The 19,357-nt window shown below is 39.9% G+C and overlaps 1 protein-coding gene across 3 annotated transcripts in view; it reads right to left on the bottom strand.

Moving 5' to 3' along the window:
- Positions 1-19,357, bottom strand: part of MARCHF6 (membrane associated ring-CH-type finger 6) — a 75,452-nt gene that overhangs the window by 27,413 nt on the left and 28,682 nt on the right. For all 3 annotated transcript variants that reach the window (XM_030332528.1, XM_030332537.1, XM_030332520.1), the window contains 11 exons: positions 15,949-16,117; positions 13,057-13,246; positions 11,378-11,439; positions 10,597-10,629; positions 9,388-9,439; positions 5,696-5,754; positions 4,347-4,427; positions 4,050-4,118; positions 3,896-3,970; positions 2,468-2,602; positions 377-496 (listed from right to left, as the gene is read on the bottom strand). In XM_030332528.1, coding sequence (XP_030188388.1) covers positions 377-496; positions 2,468-2,602; positions 3,896-3,970; positions 4,050-4,118; positions 4,347-4,427; positions 5,696-5,754; positions 9,388-9,439; positions 10,597-10,629; positions 11,378-11,439; positions 13,057-13,246; positions 15,949-16,117 — 1,045 coding nt within the window. The remainder of the gene's footprint in view (positions 1-376; positions 497-2,467; positions 2,603-3,895; positions 3,971-4,049; positions 4,119-4,346; positions 4,428-5,695; positions 5,755-9,387; positions 9,440-10,596; positions 10,630-11,377; positions 11,440-13,056; positions 13,247-15,948; positions 16,118-19,357) is intronic.

A 19,357-nucleotide genomic window follows, 5' to 3' on the forward strand; every position in this document is an offset into this window, starting at 1 on the left:
CTAGGTAATTTCTTCTTCCAGGTGGGACAGAAACTTCAAGATACTTCTGTTTAGAGTTTTTTGAATTTAAAAACTATTAATGAATCTCCATTGCTCCAATGCAAATGAAGTGTAATTCAAAAGCCATAATTTGGCAACCAATTATACTACTAAAGAACTAGGGAATGTTGTTTTAGTAAACATTTTAATTACTTTATCAAAACAACCAATAGAACAGCTATTTGACAACTAACTTCCACCAACTTAGATAAACATAAATAACTCAACGTATCTACTCTACCAGCCCCTGACTGCACCCCCCGCCGCCAAAAAACCCCCACAAAACAATACAAAAAAAATACACTTTACTCAAAAAACAATAAAAAGGTATGCTTACCACTGACAAAATAAATCTTCGGAGATGCCTATAAATGGGCAAATGGATCATTTCTTGTACTGGATTAAAATCTGGATCATTCAAATTCCTTAGAAACCATAAGACACCAGGTCGAAGTACCTGCAAATATATTTTAAATGCTACGAATACTCACCAATGTCTTCAGACTCTGTAGATGAGCTAAAATATCAACAGAAAAGTAAGCTTTTAAAACTTAATAAAATGGGTCCCAGAAAATTCACATGGCTTTCCTATGAAAAGAAGTTCCTAAATCAGAATCTATATGAAATAAACTATTTTGCTGGATGTCCATTTAATCATTCAATGAAAAAATATGTAGAATTTGTCAAGAAACCTAAATCTCCAAAATAAAAAATAAGTTGTTTTTTTTTTGTTGTTGTTGTTTTCAAACACTGTCACTATAGGAGCACCTGGGTGGCTCAGTCAGTTGAGAATCCAACTTCAGCTCGGGTCATGATCTCACAGTTCGTGAGTTCGAGCCCTGCACCGGGCTCTCTGCTGTCGGCGTGCAGCCCACTTGGGATCCTCTGTCCCCTCCCTCTCTGCACCTCCCCTGCTCGCTCACTCACTCTCTCGCTCTCAAAAATAAATTAAAAACATTAAAATAAATAAAATGAAAATAGAAAAATAAAGAACTGTCACTGTATTGTGTCATCCAGTGAAAGAATTATGTTGCAATTTATAAATGTTTTAATACAAGATCTGATTTCAGCCTCACACTCCCAAGAGGAGCTAGAAACTCTCAGCATTTTCATTTTACTGTCTACATCCTTTTTCCGTTTCTCAGTGGAAATCATCAACCCAAGAGGCTGTGGGTGGTGGGGCAATGGGCGAGGCTAGGTAGTGGTCTCAGGTGGTCCAAATGCACGGAGTTACCATGTGTAAAGCATTTCAACTGCCCAAACTCTATTTCTCCAACCTCCAAATGAGGGGGTATCTGACCTCTAAGGTTTCATCTGACACCCCAATTCTAGGATTGTGCACCACAAAAACCACCCCACTGAGAAGATGAAAAATTTCAATGTGAAACAGTTTATCACTTAACAGTGTAATTAAGAGGTTCTATATACAGTTTTGAATAGATTAAGTTAGTCTCAATCACTTGCTTCAAAGAAAGAATACAAGTTTTATTTGCAAGTAAGTACAATTTACTGAACTTACACTATATGATTCAGGAGGACATTTTAACCTCAGCCCCCCTCCTTAATGCCTCAATTTCCCAAAACACAATGTACGCCAGGATAGCATCAAGCCATTCACACTGGATCAGTCGGCCTCCTCCGGCGGCCCTGTGCATCTCCATCACCACTCTCACTGCTGTAAGCGGACTTGTCAGATGCCTCTCTTCCTTCCCAGGATATAAAATCGGAAAGAGCGGGAATCGTGTCTCCGTTTCTCACTATTACCTCAGCAGTCAGCACCGTGTCTGGTGCAGAAGGACTATGCGGTAATATGTGAGGGACTAATGCACAGCAGCAAGTACGCTTGTCAAAATTACTCACTTTTATACTGCCCACCGCATCAGAATGATTGCACATGACGTATACTAATCAAATACTGACCCTACTTTCGCTCTCTTCAAATCGGGAAAGACCGTATTCTAAAAACAGGACTAGTGAAGGTACTCATCGGCAAGTGAACTGCAGTCATAAACGACCCTCACTGTGATTCCATATTTAAGGTACTTGATTACAAACTCTACATTGTGATCCTGCAAAACCTCTGGGTATTTCCAGCACTATATTTTCTTGAACGAAGTCCAAGTCAGACTCACATCACATAAAATTTCAAGAATTTGTAGGAGAGGATGGCTACAAAAGACACCAAGTAAAACAAGCAGTTTTATCCTCGATCTACTCATCTTTCAAACTCGTTAACTATACGCAGAAATATTAAAATTTATCAATTTTTGAGACAAATGACTGAAAACAGTTTAAAGACATAAAGCTAAATTCCTCTATCAGCTATTCCTTCTTAGACTAAAATCCTTGAGAAAATTAGTCAGGACACGTGGTTAAAACAAAGTCCTTTCCTTAAAGGGACAATGCTGGCGTCTCCCTGAGAACTTACCTCTCTTAGCAACAGAATGAAGGAGGCAAAGTAGAACACGTACACCATCCCCACCAGCCAGTGCAGAAACATGGTAGTACCTGGCGCTGACTGAAAGCTCAGTTCTCGATCTTTCAAGGTAGCATCAAACATTTCCTAAATCAAAGCAGAACCAGTGAGAGATCTGTACCACTCACATTTGCCAAATTAACATCTCCATCTTCCAGGAAGTGAATATATCACTACGTGTATGGGTTATGACGTTCTAGGACTACAGCTCTTTAAATGTCATTTCATGGTATGACAGAAATATAACTGATATAAGACAGGATACTATTTCAAAGATAGATAACGACCCTTGAAAGTCTTAAATATTAGAAGGAAGACTGATAAACCAATGGGCGAATAAGAATTTCACTAATGCGGGGGCGCCTGGGTGGCTCAGTCAGTCAGTTGAGCGTCCAACTCTTGGTTTCAGCTCAGGTCATGATCTTGTGGTTTTATAGGTTCAAACCCTGTGTCGGGCTCTGCACTGACAGTGCGGAGGCTGCTTGGGATTCCTGCTCTCCCTCTCTCTCTCTCTGTCCCTCCCCCACTCATACTGTCTCTGTCTCTCTCAAAAACAAAACAAAACAAAACAAAAAAAACAAAAAAACTTTACTAATGCTGCTACTGTGAAAGACACATTTTTGGTTAACGATACCTTCTTTCCTTGGTTACAGGTCTGCATTCATGACAAGTTTTAATAGTAAGGTATGGGTGCTTTTCTACACACAAAATATTTTTGAAAAGTCAAAACATGATTATCACTGCCAGCCTTAAAAATTATAATCAAGGAGCACCTGGGTGGCTCAGTCAGTTAAGCCTCCGACTTCAGCTCAGATCATGATCTCACAGTTCATGAGTTCGAGCTCCGCATCGGGCTCTGTGCTGACAGCTCAGAGCCTGGAGTCTGCTTTGGATTCTGTGTCTCCCTCTCTCTCTGCCCCTCCCCTGCTCGCATGTACGCGCTCTCTCTCTCAAAAGTAAATAAACATTAAAAACAATTTTTTTTAATTATAATCAAGACTAAGCATCTTAGTTAAAAAAAATTATTAAAGTTGAATTTATTAAACAAAGACAGTCTTATTAGATTGTTCTCTTTATGTATGTAACGTCTCGGCATTACTGTAAAATTTAGAAGAGTAAAATGGGTACAAAACTTCTCCACTGGTTATTAGAAAGGTTCCAGTCAAAATACTCGGACATCAAAAATCTGCACAAAGCCGCAAATAAAATCATGTACTCAACAAATACTAGTAACATTAAGACTCCACAATGATTCATTCTCAGAAAAAATAAGCAAATTACTATCCTATTGAGTTTCCTTTAAAAGGAATTCATTTTAAAGACTTCCTTTTTTGAAGCTTTTAAATTATTAGGTCATATGATAATGAATAACAAACTTACCAGGGAACAGATATCCAGCCACCAGCCACAAATGAGAGGGAACACTCCAATTTCTACCACCACTAGCAAAGAGACCTGTGGTGAAAACAAAGATCATCAGTATCATCCAAATGGGGACAAGCCACTTGCGGTTTTAACTTATAACAGGAATTACCTTAACAACGATATAGCAGACTCCCAGCAAGCGACGAGACCTATGAAATTTAACAAGAGTTGCCAAGCCCTGCAGCATCTAGTCAAGGAAAATCTGAGCATAACAGATACTTATTTAGGCAACACTTAATATTATTTGACAATTTATTTCATACTTTATCTGTCCTCATCCTCACTACATATATCTACGGCTTTTACTGAAAGGACAAGAGAAAAGAAACAGTTTTGTCATTAACAGGAACAACTCTTTGGTATGAATAACATCACTGAATACCCACGTTAGTTAATTAAAGGATACATGACAAATGATCAGTGTTATTGCTAAAAGTATATACCCAACTATGGTTGTGATTAGACCTTCAAAATGAGATGCTTGTACCTGGAAATAAAAATAAACAGAATTTAATTTTACCATACGGTCTACATCCCAGTTTAATAATGTATGAACAATCCAAGCAGACTAAAAGCTGTAAAACAACTACAAAATCCCCTTTGAATGACATCTCTGCTGGCCAGACTCTCCCACTGCTATATATTATGAAAGGATGAGGTAAAATCAAAGAGTAACACTCTATTCAAGCAGACAAAATAAAAGCAGAGTGAATTAAATTTTACAAAATTAACTGCTGCAAAACACTAGTCTCGTCTCTACTCTGGCCTGAGGCGGACTCGCCCAGGGCTGAGCAAAGAAAGCAGCAGCATGCCACCCAAGCAGCCGGCCGGCCAGGTCCATCTCAGCCCCTCACCTCCCACCCCGAGGAGCGACTGCGTACATTTCCCCTGCTCTCCAAATCCATTCCATTTTCAACTTACAGAGAGTGAAAGTATGGACAGTGACAAATCTTTTGGGTTCCTGAATTTCAGACAGCAAGTGGTGATAGTTTGGAAAGTCAAATTTATCAAAGCTTTATGTGAACCTTTCAAGTGTGTTCAACTGCGAGAGCAGAGCTGCAATTAAACACCGAAACACATCTCTTTGCCCTTTCAGAACGCTTCAGAATCTGAGCTCTCCGGATTTACATACGCAAATTGAACAGAACGTTCCAGATATGTCAGCTCTTCCTTGAAAGACTAGATCTTTCACAAAATAGACCCCTACACAAAATAGTCACTAGACCCCACAAAATAGCTGTAGTTGACCATCCAAATATTTATACCTCTAAAAACATGGAGATGTCAAAATTAAAACAAATTCTTTAGAAAACACTATAGCCTATCATTCCAAAACAGACCAATCCTTTTTTTTTTTTTTTTAAGTTGACTGATATGTTGCTACTTTTCTAAATTCACTATGGGAAAGCTAAAGAAAAGGGAGAGAAGGGAGCATACAAGTTAATGGAACAGGTCAAAAATCATCCTGTACGAAAACTTTCCAGTAGCATGCCTTTGGCCCACCCAACAGGAAGAAAGACATGAGTGCATCATGGGATTCAGAGCACATCTTCCTCAGCTGGCAATATTATCTATACTGTCTTGAGCCTCTGTTAGTTTAAAAAAGAAAAAGAATGAGATAATGTTGGATAACTATTCCTTTGTGTAAGGCAAATTGAGAAATGAAGTAACTCTTTACAACACTATCATTTACTCAACAAATATCAAATCTGGGGCAAAATAATGAAAGTAAGCTTGTAAAAGTATTATACTCACGTGTTCTTCAAATCCCAAACCAACAAGGGAGAAATGACCAATATGGTAAGGGCAAAATGCTAAAAAGGGAAGAAAAAAACTCAATGAAAACTTCAAAATCAAAACAATGAACACTCCTAGTGTCAATCCACACTAAAAGGAACCAGAGCTTCTTCGAGAAATGAAAGATTCCAGAACTGGGGTCAAAAATGTACTGCCTAGGGGCGCCTGGGTGGCGCAGTCGGTTAAGCGTCCGACTTCAGCCAGGTCACGATCTCGCGGTCCGTGAGTTCGAGCCCCGCGTCGGGCTCTGGGCTGATGGCTCAGAGCCTGGAGCCTGTTTCCGATTCTGTGTCTCCCTCTCTCTCTGCCCCTCCCCCGTTCATGCTCTGTCTCTCTCTGTCCCAAAAATAAATAAATGTTGAAAAAAAAAAAATTTTTTTTAAAAAATAAAAAAAAAAATGTACTGCCTAGGACATTCTCTATAACCGGGAAACAACAAAGTCGAATAGGCTCATGGCAAAAGGACCCAGGAACCATCATGAAGTCTCATGAAAGGACAATATGAGCATCAAAGAATGACCAAACTGATGGAAACACACTGAATGCTTCACAAATACACGAGTTCATACTACCCAAAAAGGGGAAAGCCAAAAACAAAACCGCAAAAGGACAAAAAGCAACAGAAGAAAAAACACTTTCATCACCCATGGAAATAGCACATCAATTCCTTACCCTGAAAACTGATAACTGGAGGGAAAGAACCGCACACCTGTCTGGCTTCTTCTGAACAAACAGCTTCAGGTTAACTATGATGTTACTTAAACGTTCCAGTTTAAAGGAAAAATAGAGACAAAGGAGCAAGGCGGTAGACAGCATACAAGAAACAAGTCAGACAAATGTAGGACAAGTGACCTAGTCTGTTCAAGAAATCAATGGCAAAATAGGGTAGAAGTAGCAGAAAGGAGCAAAGGATATTCTAGATCAAAAGGAACTTAAGACTTAACAACCAAAACTAATGTGTAGACCTTATTTTCATCCTCAAACAAACCAACTGTAAAATGACATTTAAGGAGACAATCTAGGAATTTTTAATATGATGGATTGTTAAAAAAAAAACCTTAAATTCTGCTAATTTAGTACAGTGTGATAGACACTATGGTTGAATGAGAAAATATCCTTAAAATTTTCATAATAAAAATTTGTATAGCCTCTTTTCCTCAAGTATTTCTTGTCATGTTAATACAATTTTATTTTTCTTAATAAAATGTAATTATATTTTCTTTATGGCAAAATTAATTGAGCAGCACAGATTACTAGGGAAGCCACGAGGGGACTCAGTCATTAAGACAAAAGAGTGAATCTACAGGATCTGGCCACCACACCTCTCTAATCGATTAAATTCCATGGGTAGAAATTATTTTGAACAGGTATTCCCAACATATTTAAAATTGTAAATCATATACACATTATTTTACTTATATGTGTATTATAAAGCACGAGAAATTCCTATAAGAGTAAGAAAAAACTCTATGCAGAATTTTTCCTATTTTGTTCACACCCAGCTCTGATGATGACTCAAATAGGCTCCTGAGAAGCACCAATTGTTAACAATTTCTATCCAATTACACAGCAACTACCAGATAAATATCCTGAAATTAAGGTCAGTTTCTCAGTATCATTCCCTTCTACTAGGACACAGCTGCATAATAAGGTTATAATTCTTCAAAGTACATGACCATAAGAGTCCAAAAATGGAGGTGGAAAATTCCAACAGAGCAACTAAAGTAGAAAAGAAATAGGAGTGTGCTTAATCCCAATGACCATTCACCTTTAAGGAAAAGTATATTCCTAAGAAAAGGAAAACCTCTTGGTTCATTTCAAAAGATCCTAAGTATAATATATACAGGTTTCATACGAAGACAACTTTTTTTATAGCATAAGCTTAGAGGCTGGATTAAAAAAAAAATTTACTTAGATTTGCTTTACATAAATGAGTGCTCCCGTTTCTATAATTCATGTTTTCTTTTTAAGTTTATTTATTTATTTTTTAGTCATCTCTATACCCAATGCGGGGCTCAACTCACAACTCCAAGTTTAAGGGTTGCACGCTCCTCCGAAGAAGCCAGCCAGGTGCCCCACTATAATTCATGTTTTAAAGGCGACTTGTTCCTCCAAACATTAATTCAGCATTAAGCTTTTCTTGCAAGAACAAAGACAAAATCTACACATCATTTTTTCTCTCAAAGAATCAGAACAGTTTCACACTCCATGTATGTATCAATTATTTTACATAATGTAGAATGTATGCAGAATAATCTTCATTTTCATGTTTCCACCCCCCCACCCCAACCCTCGCAAAAGGAAACAAAGAATGAGCTTCCTATCAATTTGCACCATCTTAAATAGCTACTAAAAATTAAGAATCAATGGGACTTTTTCTAGATTATTTTGTTTCAACAAGATACCTTTAAATTTTTTTTGTTCTTTCATAGATAATATTCAGAAATTAGTTTTTCGTCTCACTCTCAAGTCTACATATTCAATGTCTTTTTTACAACACTTCAACACTTCCCGTTGAAGGCCTAACTGCTTTCTGAGTCACAACGTGGTTGGCAACCCAAAACGAGTAACTTAGAATAAAGTGTAAGAACACTGGGAAATCTATACTGCCCCTCCTTAGCAGAATTAAGGGGTAACTCACATGCAGAAAGAAGGAATTTCTCAAAGATCAGCCCTATCAAGAGATGTGTAGCCTGAGGTGTCTCTAGGAGACACAAATCAAAGCACAATCTAACAGCCTGATTCTATCAGACTCCACTTCCTTTCCCTTGAGAGGTGCAGGAATTACATCTTTCTCAAAGCAGAAAAACCTGTGAATTCTGTCTCCTCGCCCATCTTCCTTTCTCTAATCACTCCCAACAGGAGGGACTCATGTGTTGTCACAAAATCCTCACAGTTGCAGTTGTCAAAGTGTTTGGAAATGACTTTGCATTTACTGGAATTTGGTTCTAAAGGAAATTCACACTTGGGAAAGGTTCACTTTTCTCCTCAAGCCTATATCCACCTCTGGTGACAGCTCCCAAGCCAGGGTCTCTGGGAAGGCCTTGGATAGGATTCTGAGAGAGGAAACAAGATCTTCTGCCAAAGGGAAGAACACACAGATAATCACCACAAAACTGGTTCCAGAGACAGGATGATGCCTATTCTCAAGTCAGTCTAAAACCAGCTTCTATAAAAAGAGATGGAAATGCCCCAAAGAAGCAGAGATGGTAGGTAACTGTAGTCAATGTCGCTTAGGAAAGAAAAGTTATCTGTATGGGTGGGGCCTTCCGGTACAGGATAACTATCTGAAACCATTTCGTATATCCCTGTGTTTAAAAACAAACAAAAACAGGGGCGCCTGGGTGGCGCAGTCGGTTAAGCGTCCGACTTCAGCCAGGTCACGATCTCGCGGTCCGGGAGTTCGAGCCCCGCGTCAGGCTCTGGGCTGATGGCTCAGAGCCTGGAGCCTGTTTCCGATTCTGTGTCTCCCTCTCTCTCTGCCCCTCCCCCGTTCATGCTCTGTCTCTCTCTGTCCCAAAAATAAAAATAAACGTTGAAAAAAAAAAAAAAAATTTTTAAAAAAACAAACAAAAACAAAACCCATAACAAGGCTCCAAAAAAACAACTCCTATCTTATTACCATAAATAACAGTATAAACACCACTTACCAAAAACAAGAATGAAGAGTGTGTTTAAAGACACCACCCAGAAGACATGTTCCTAAAAGAAAAGAGCCATTAATAAAACATACTCAATTCTTACTATATGTCTAACGAGACTACTCCACTTAGTTAGGAGACTGGAATTTTCACTCTAGAATGTTGAGATTTCATTTCAGAAATTATGTGCAACTTATTTTTCATTACATAGCTCATACAATTAAGCCTAATAAGGCTCAAGTTCATAATGTTACATGTAGGGAAAAAAATCAATCTATAAACATTTCCTCTTCAGAAAGAAGCCACTACAAATTACAGATTCTCACAAAAAATACCCAGATTTCGTTTAAATCAGATGACACTGAAAATTTCCAAATGGAGGAAAATTTAAAAATCACATTAATTCTGAACTTTTTATGAATGTAAACTGCACAGTGCTTCTTTCCACTGCCCATTTTGTTCTCATGGTTTCTGCAAGGTCATTTGATCTTCCTTGGTCCCTTTTTTCCCTATGGCACCCCGGTTTTCTGAGTGGAGGTCTTAGAATACTCATTCCCTCTTGGCCATTCATCCACCCCCACAGTTACTTACTACGTATTATCACCTCCAAGATGACTGTCACCTTACATGATTGTTTGAGGCAGTAGGGAATCTTCCCCATGCAGCTAAAGTCATCTTAATACTCAAAAATCCCAAGTGATTTCATATTACAGAACCTGAAAAGAGCATCACTTCTCCTTTATGGAACTATTCCTCACCTCTGAGCTGTACTCTTTACCAGTAAGTAAAGAAGATAGGTGAGGTTTGGCAAACAGTGGAAACCTAACATGAAAATGGGCCTCTCACCGGGAACACTGCAAAGCTGCTCTATTTTCACCAGTTCAGGCATGAATTAATATACTGCAAAGTTTAAAAAGACCACAAAAAAAAAAAAAAAAAAGATCAAGTTCTTCTTAACTACAATTCTGTATTTCATTTTGTTTTCTAAAAATCAAGTAATCAATAATTACCTTTTTAAATACTATTACCTTTGTTCTTTGCCAATATTTTCAATACACAAAACAGACTTTCTTCAACATATCAAGTAATCAAAAGGCACAGGGCATGCTGACCTTTAGCGTAAAAAGCCAGCACATAATACTGTAAATTTGAAACTGCTGAGTCATTAAGATAATTAAGTCACAACTCTTATTATTGAAAAATATTGGCTTTACTTACTAGAAAAACTAGTGATCCGTCAAGTCCTAGCATCTAAAATAAATAACAATATACATGAATTAAAGATGCAACAGGATATTTTTTCTGTTTATAAAAAAGGCTCATTTTCAATTATCTGTAAACATAATCCTTACCCACTACTTTCTAAAATAGCTTATCATTTTCAGAGTAAAAAACTTACTAGAGTTTTATATCTGGGCCTCCTTTTATTCTAAATCTTATGATTATGAAATCAAAACAATTCCATCTTGGGTTTACTTCTTACATTAGCTATGGAGCCAGTCAAGATTTCAGGACCTATCAACTTGCAGTATCAGAATAATACTTCATTTAAATTGTTACTTCATTTTCCAAAAGTCCACAATGTGTTTGTATTAAAGGCCAGAAAACAGAAAAATAGTCAGTAATAAGATTATATTTTTAATATTTTCACCACAAACAATACATCACTTTTCTCTAGAAATTAAAGTTCACAGTCTCCATCAAATGTTGACTACAAAATTAGTGTATAAATATAAAAATGCCTGACTTTAGAACACAGTTTCAGGTTAAAACACTAGAACGCAGGGCACCTCGGTGGCTCAGTCAGTTAAGCTTCCGACCCTTGATCTCAGCTCAGATCACGATCTTACGGTTCGTGAGTTCAAGCCCTGCACTGGGCTCCGCGCTGACAGTGAGGAGCCTGCTTGGGTTCTCTCTCTGCCCCTGCCCTGTGCTCTTTCTCAAATAATTAAAATAATTAAAAACAACAACAACACTAGAATGCATGAAAGAATCTTACTCTTTCCCACGTAAGTTCTTCCGCAGCTCGGTCCCACTCTAAAGCATTCCAGTTCATGTCATCTGGAAATATAATTGTCATTTAAAGATTACTGATGGAACCTGAACCACAAACACATTCTTTTAGTTTGGTGTTTTGTAAACCACTGATGAGAAGCTGAACCACATTACTTGGCCTGTTAGGCAGGAAGAACACATATAAACAAATGAAACACATACATAGTTGATTCTAGACTGTGGTTAAGTGTTGGAAAGGCAATAAATACGATTATGTGAAAGAGAGGAACTAAACTAGAATGAATCTGGCAAACTTGAGAAAGGTGAGGAAGGCAGGGGACAAGACTTCTTCACGGGGGGAGGGTGGCAGAAGAGACAGTATGAAAGGCAGACAGAGATCCAATCATACAAGCGGGGAAGGTAAAACTGGACTATGTTTTCTTCTTTAGTACAACGGAGAAACCACTACAAGAATTTAAGGCAGGAGGCACTAGGAACATTCTGCGCAGTGAGAATACAGTGGGGCGAGAGCAGAGAACAGCAGCTCATTAGGAGCTATTGTGCTGGACGAGAGAGGGAAATGGAGGCTGCATCAGGGCCATATTCTCAGAGCCTTTGAACACACACTCGCCCCTCCCAATGAAGGCCCCTTGCTCCCATGACCCAACTCGCTTCTCATCCTTCGAGGTCCCAGCTGTCACCGACTCTGAGCTACCCGGAGAACCTACTTAAAAAGGGTCTTTCCCAAGAGCATCCTCAGAGCAACCTGCACACTTATCACAATGTGTAACGAGGTACTTGTTCACTTGGGTATTCCTGCTTCTTCACAGAGACCAGAAATTCCATGAAGGCAGGGACCCGAGTGCCGGCGCCCGGGAGGCACTCTGATGTCAGCAATGTCAAGTGGGCCTAGACACAGTATGGTCCTTGACAGGAAAACTCTGGGGCGAGAGGGGGAAATGGAGGTGGTGAGCTAGCGATATAGCAGGCTGGTGGGCACAGTCTTGGATTTTCTTAACTTTCTGGAGTCACAAACTGCTAGAAAAGAAGAGAAATGGCCTCCTTAATGGCATCTGGCCTGCCGTGTACACCTCAAGAATTCTTCTTTGATATAAAAAGCTGTGCTGACTTAATAGAAATGGAAAGGAATAAAATATATCTGTATCAAATTCCTTTAAAAAAAAAAAAACCTAGGATCTACTACAACTTACAAGTAACTTCTTCTTATTCATTCTAGAAAAGTCCCATGCAAAGCAGGATTTTAAAACACAGAACGTGAGGCGCCTGCGTGGCTCAGTTGGTAAAGCATCCCACTTGGGCTCAGACCACGATCTCGTGGTTCGTTGAGTTCAAGCCCTGCATCAGGCTTGCTGCTGTCAACACAGAGCCTGCTTCGGATCCTCTGTCCCCTTCTCTCTGCCCCTCCCCCGCCTGCACTCACCCAAAAATAAACATTAAATATATAAATAAAACACAAAATGTACCCTGCTTCACAGGAAAAAAAAAAAAAAATTACAAGTATGTATATCCAGAAATGCAAGTTTGCAAAACAGAGTAAAAACAGGCCGGAAATACAACTCCAAGCCCATAAAATTTTGAAAATTCTAGTCCTTCTCCTCAAGGAAAGCTGGAAGTGGGTTCATGGTCATGGAGGGAGCAGAAGGATGGGCCAGCGGCCATTACCCTGGGCCCCGTTGTTGGCATCGGCTGCATCTTCCCCGCCCGCGTCCTCTTCCTCTTCGTTGTCCTCCTCCTCTTCTTCTGCCTGATCGTCCTGGGCATCAGGGTTTTCTCCCACCACCGCGTTCTCGGCCGGTGGGTTAGCAGGCTGGTCAGGGGCCACATTTTCAGCACCATTGCCTCCCGCTGGAGCCTAAAGTGACACAGAAGCCCAGAAATTTAGCTAACTTGTCTCAGTTTTGCTCTATTTCCAAATAGCACTCTTCCTGCTAAAAAAATAAAACTAATAAACACACACACTGTTAAAATTCCAAAACACACCTCTCAAAGTCACCTTTTCTACAAGTATCTGATTTTGGATCAACTCAGTATATAAGAGCGTGAATTCACGTCACAGTGTCTATATTCATTCAGTACAATTTAGGGATTTCACAAAACAGCACAGGAAATGGGTTAACAAATCTGGCTGGCTATTCTGAACGCACGATTCCATAATCCTTCTTCACCTTTAAACATTTTTTTTTGAGGACCAAACTTTAACATTTCAAGCACATCCCAAATGAGTTACTGGTGCGGTTACAGAAGCTTCTATTCATGCCAGCAAAGCAAGAATGGAGAATTCAGAAAGTTAAAGCAATATTCCCTTTGTATACATAAAAACAGTACGTTAAAACATGTCACAAAAGGAGGCAAAAAAAGGAGGCATTCAGCAGAGTAAAAATAAGCAGCAGGCTGACTGTCTTAACAACAGGAGAGAGAAACTGCTGGAGTTCACAGTTTCAGGAAACAGAGCTGCATCAGCCAGAAGAGATCCAGACCTGAGTTCTGATTTATTATTACAACTAGTCAAAGGCAAACTCAAGGAAAACCAAGGTTAGACTTCCCACGACTGCAGTCAGATCTTGCAACAAGAGAACTCTGGTTACTTCTCATGCAGGCTGAGCAAGGAGGAGCAATGAGACTCAACCAGGGATTCTGACCCCAGGCTGCCATCCCTGCGACTGCGCTCTGAGCTCCTCGGGCAAGACAACCTGGAATTACTCGTACGCCAGCATCTCCAGTCTGTTCCTCTGTGTAAACACTGGGTCTCAGCCACTGTCCAGCAAGATCCTGGAGAGGTCTGAGGACACCCTTGAGCCCAGCTGCCACCTCTGCCTGGAGGCTACAGGGTTGGGAGGATTCCTTCAACGGAATGATCTCAACGTGTTCCAGTCTTCATCAAGGCCATCCGGGGGAAGCCCAGAAGGCTCTTGTGGAACCTGGACCTGGGGAGCCATTATTAGGATGACCTCTGGCTCCTGAGCCACCATCTCATTTGGTGGTGACCTTATTTGATCATTCTGAATTTCTCTATTTCTTAGTGTCTTTGGGTACCCTTCCAACTCCATTCTTTACCTCTGGGAAAAGAGAACTCAGAGTCCCCTGGAGGGTGGCGGGGGCAGCTCATGAGGAGACTCAAACCTCACAACCAACTCTGGGAAAGGGTGGCAATTCTTCTTTACTGCCTTCACTGACCATCTCAGGGACGAAAATAGTTTTACTCATTACCTATTCGTTTACACCCGTACAGATACAGAACTTAATTCTCAGTTATCAGTTAAATACTCGAGGAAAAGGTGTCTAATTCCTGCTCAGTAGGTGAACCTATCCATATGGACGCTGTCAGTTCCCGCATGCATTCTCCTCTGGCTCTTACTAAGTTCTGCTACTGACCAAATGCAAAGACACAGCTACAGTTAAGGAAAACACTGAACCCCCATGGAGTCAATAAAGATTCTTAAAAAACTGCATTAAATGCTTCAAAATATGAGGTACGACCATAAATGTAGTAATGCTACATAAGAAGTATCTTTTCTTTCTAGTCTCACATCTTGCATGTGTGATTTGCTGAGGAGAAGTTACACTCTTAACTCTGTAAAGAAAAAAGTATGATTGAATTTGGGGGCACCTGGGTGGCTCAACTGGTTGAGCGTCCGACTTTGGTTCAGGTCACGATCTCATAGTTCGTGGGTTCAGGCCACACGTTGGGGTTTGCACTCACAGTGCAGAGCCTGCTTGAGATTCTCTGTCCTCTCTCTCTGCCCCTCCCCTGCTCCTGCATGCTTTCTCTCTCAAAAACAAATGAACGTTAAAAAATTTTTTTAAAAAGAATGTCAGAATTTGAGGAGACCAAGCTACACACTGACACAGCAGAAGGTCCTTAAATGAAAAATTAAGTTGTTAATTATCATTCTGAGTATCTTAGAGTCAGTTTTTCATAATAAAACTGTATGAAGTGTAAGTAGTTTTCGAACGTAAGTAGTTAATATTTTGACATTGTCAGCCCCAAAATTTCTCAGCAAGCAAGACACTAAAAATCATTTACCTTATCCTCTTTCTCTTAATACTTCTAGCAAATGCTCCTGTATCTAACATTAAGCATGGCATCTCTCATCAAGAAACAGCGAAAATGCACCAGACTGTTAACAGGGTTCCGATTTTTCTACTTTTGGTAATGTTGCTACTGGGAGCAGGAAACACAAGCAATTTACATACGAAGAAACTGATGAACCAAGGAGGTATGCAGCCTCCTTAGTGCCAGGCGGCACATCAGCATCATATCCAGGAAGTACACATGGTAACTTCCGGGCCAGCGCTAAGCAGTGAATCCAGGCAAAGAGAATGCAAGAGCGCTTCGGTACACCCTCACCATTGTTCCCAATCTCACTAGAAAATTAAGAGGCAAAGGAAAAGTAGCCTTCTTTTGATTTTTTGCATCTCCCTTAAGCTTCTCCCAAACCTTTTCACTGTCCTGCTTCTGAATGAGGGGCACAGGAGTCAAGGGTTTAGGTCTCAGAAGGGGACAGTAATTCCCACGTCCTACTCAGATAGAATCACCGGGGGCGAGGGAGTTACCTCATTGTGGTGGTGCCCAGCAGCATTGAAGGGTGGGGCAGCATGCTCCAACCAAATCGGTGCCCCCCCGTGGACTATCTGCTCTCGCAACCACACGAGGCTGATGAATGCACACAGCGTGCACGTCACCACGAAACAACCCTGCAAACAATCCGCCAATAAATTGTCCCTATTAAAAAAAAATTATAGAGAATTACTCCAAAGAACACTTCAAATTAAGAAAACAAAGGTAACAACATTTCATTTTACACTTAAATGTCAGAAGAATGGCCAGAAAAAGAAGTCATCATTTTCTGGGTGAAATCAGCCTCTGAGAATTACTTCTGAGAATGGTGAAATTCTAACTATCTTATAAGCTGGCCAGATATATTTATTTCTACATTTCTACTATGTGTGTTTTTATTTTAATAAGCAAAGAATAACATAAGAACTACACAGAACTTAGCTACCTAGCCTCTCTATGAACATGGCTTAGAAACAGGGGCAGGCAAAAAGCAAAAAACCAAAAGCAACCGAACGTACATGTAATTTACTAGAGGTGAGTGATTGTCCAACCCTCAGGGAGACTCTCCTTATCCTTACTTTACACACAAGTTTAACAAACTTGGTTGGCTGAGACCCACACACATGAAGATAACCAGTAAAATAGAAAGGGACGGAAGCACCTCCAGAAAGGCCTAATGACAATGCCCAAGAAAGGCCGAGAGATACTCGCTATGCAGTGTATAAGACAAAGTCTGTAACGCACTTTAGACAAGTGTCACTTAGAAAGCAGATCGAATTTTGATGGCAACTGCAAACATACCGGTAGTCCCTCAACCAATTCTGAAAGACATTACGGTTCCTTTACAGTCGTACCTGAAAATACATTATCATGACACCAAAGACCTTTGTTCTCTCCCTCTCTGAAAGGGCTTGTCCTTCCCCAGCCTATGTCTGATTTCAGAATAATTCAAGGATAACTCAAAAATCTTGGTGGCCTTAGGAAAATCTTCCCTCAGAATGGAATGACTTTTTTCCTCCATGGAAAGTCTGAAGAAGGACCCATTTGAGCAATCTCAGCCTACAAGCTCCAAACTTAACGAACTGATGTGGCCCACAGATATGATCTGGAATATATCCCAATCAAAAGAGGAATGCTAACCACTCCTGAGCTAAGGAACCCTTCAGATTATTAAAACTTTGATAGCTTGGGACTAAAACACCCCCTTCTCTACTCTCTACTTGTCACCAGCAATAAGAGTAACAACTGTGTGACGTCAGTTTTAAACAGTAACAAACCCTTTGTAGGGTTCTTTTCCCTCCTATCTAGAGTCAGGGCTGGTTCTGTGAACTGCCTGGATGAAGGAGAGGCTGTCTGAGTTTAGCGCCTAGAAGACAGCTTGTGAGCTTCCACTTTCACTCTTTTAGAGTGCTGCCCTGGGTCCACCACCTACAGAAGCCCCACTGGCTTTCTGCGAGATGAGAGGCCACGTGGAAGAGAACCAAGGCACCCCAGCCAGAGCCATCCTAGACCATCCAAACCCAGGGCAACACATGAGTAACTGAGGCAAGCCCAACAGATGAACTGATCAGCCGAGCCCAGCTCAAACTGCTGGCCCCCGGAATTATGAGCAAACAAAATTACTGTTGTTTTAAGTCAGTAAGTTTTGGGGGCAGTATGTTTTAAAGCAGTAATTAACTGCTTTAGTATGTTGTGCCTAGAGATGATCTGAAGAACTTAGCTACAGAATATATAAGCAGCAGCTACAATATTAAGAAATTTAAAGTAAAATTGCAGAAATAAAATTAATACTATAGAGAAAATTAAATAATGCTCACTAAAAAAAAAAAAGTAGTTTACCTAAAATTGCTTTCAGGAAAACTGGCTCAATTCTTCAAACTGTAAAAGGCAGCATGGAATTATAAAACCAAACCATGTTTACAATTTCTTTTGACTATCCCCCCCATCCATGCCTTCGGTGTTCTTCCCGTGAATCAGCAGTGTCTCGAAGGCGATTCTGGTGGCTCACCAACCAATGAGATTAGAAAGAAAAGGGGAGCTTGCCAATGTAAGGCAAGCAACGGCTCTGAGCTTTGGGGATAATTCTGCTATAACACTACCACAAGTACTCAAAATTCACATGGAGTTTTTACGGATATATATGAATTTAATCTTTGAATAGCCCACCCAAATCCCTGAGGCATGATCTTCCTGACTTTACAGATGAGGAAATGGGTTCAGAAATTTCTAGTGATTTGCCCAAGGTCACCAAAAAACTTCCAGCTACAGACACCGTATTCCAATGCTAGGGTTCCTTCTGTTACAACCAACTACCTCTCTGTATCACCTAAGTGATCACACCTGCCAAATAACCAGCTGTTCAACGGTTCTACCAATAAGAAGTGAAGGTGGCTAGTAAAGTACTACACTTTGTCCGGCATTTTCACTGACATGGCTTCCATAAACACCTGTTTTTCACATAGCCGAAGCCTCCCAATTCAGGCTTTGGTAAATGTTAACTTAGCCATTAAAACAGAAACCATGAGAAAAATAATGTGTCTCTACTTCATTAAACTGTCCAGATAGGAACTCAAGCCAACTTTTCTAAACAACTGAGATACTGACTGGCCTCTACTACACACACTCATAAACTATAATGGTTTACGGAATTTTAGTCCAAACTAAATGGAATAAGCCTTCCCTACGTGAAATGGTTCTTTCATTAGTTTATACCTATTAAAATAAGACTTCCATCCCACTTAGCAGTCACCCCTTGCTTTTTCTGACCTCCCTCACTACTTCTAATATGCACCTTTGCTTTGTACACAATTCCTAACTGAAAGTCAGAGGTGAACTATGTCATACACACAAATGACAGCTGAGCCATTTAAGACAGACTTTTTAAACTTCTACACTAAGACCATGTTCTGGACGGCTGAGATAAAAATCTGATGTCCAGAAAAGGGATCACTATCCTGTTGGTTTCTACTGCATCATTTCACAAAAGGCCTGTATTTTTACACAAAGGGTTATCTCCTTACACTAGTTCCAGATTTTCAAGTGTGTTAAATTACTGCTTCCCTGTTTTGTCATGGCCACAGCCATCAGTGCCCTATTTCGAGGCCTTTGTCTACTTCTAAAAATTACTTTATCACAGCTGTTCTTCAACAATGAAAACAAAAAACAATTCTAATGTAAATAAGGCTCAAGCCGAAAACCTTCAATGAAAACCTATTATTCCCTATACTGCCAAAGAAACAGACATAAATGAAGTACCTTGCCTGTTCTATCCTAAAAGGTATAACCAGCAAGTAGAAAAACCAAGTCACAGACACAACCAATGTTTCTAAATATTTAGAAACCTGATTAGAAGTAATGATGCAGATGCAAGAGACTTCAAAGAATTCCTAATTTCTTTTCTATTAG

Source organism: Lynx canadensis, chromosome A1, assembly GCF_007474595.2.
Source record: "Lynx canadensis isolate LIC74 chromosome A1, mLynCan4.pri.v2, whole genome shotgun sequence".
Classification (NCBI taxonomy): Eukaryota; Metazoa; Chordata; class Mammalia; order Carnivora; family Felidae; genus Lynx; species Lynx canadensis.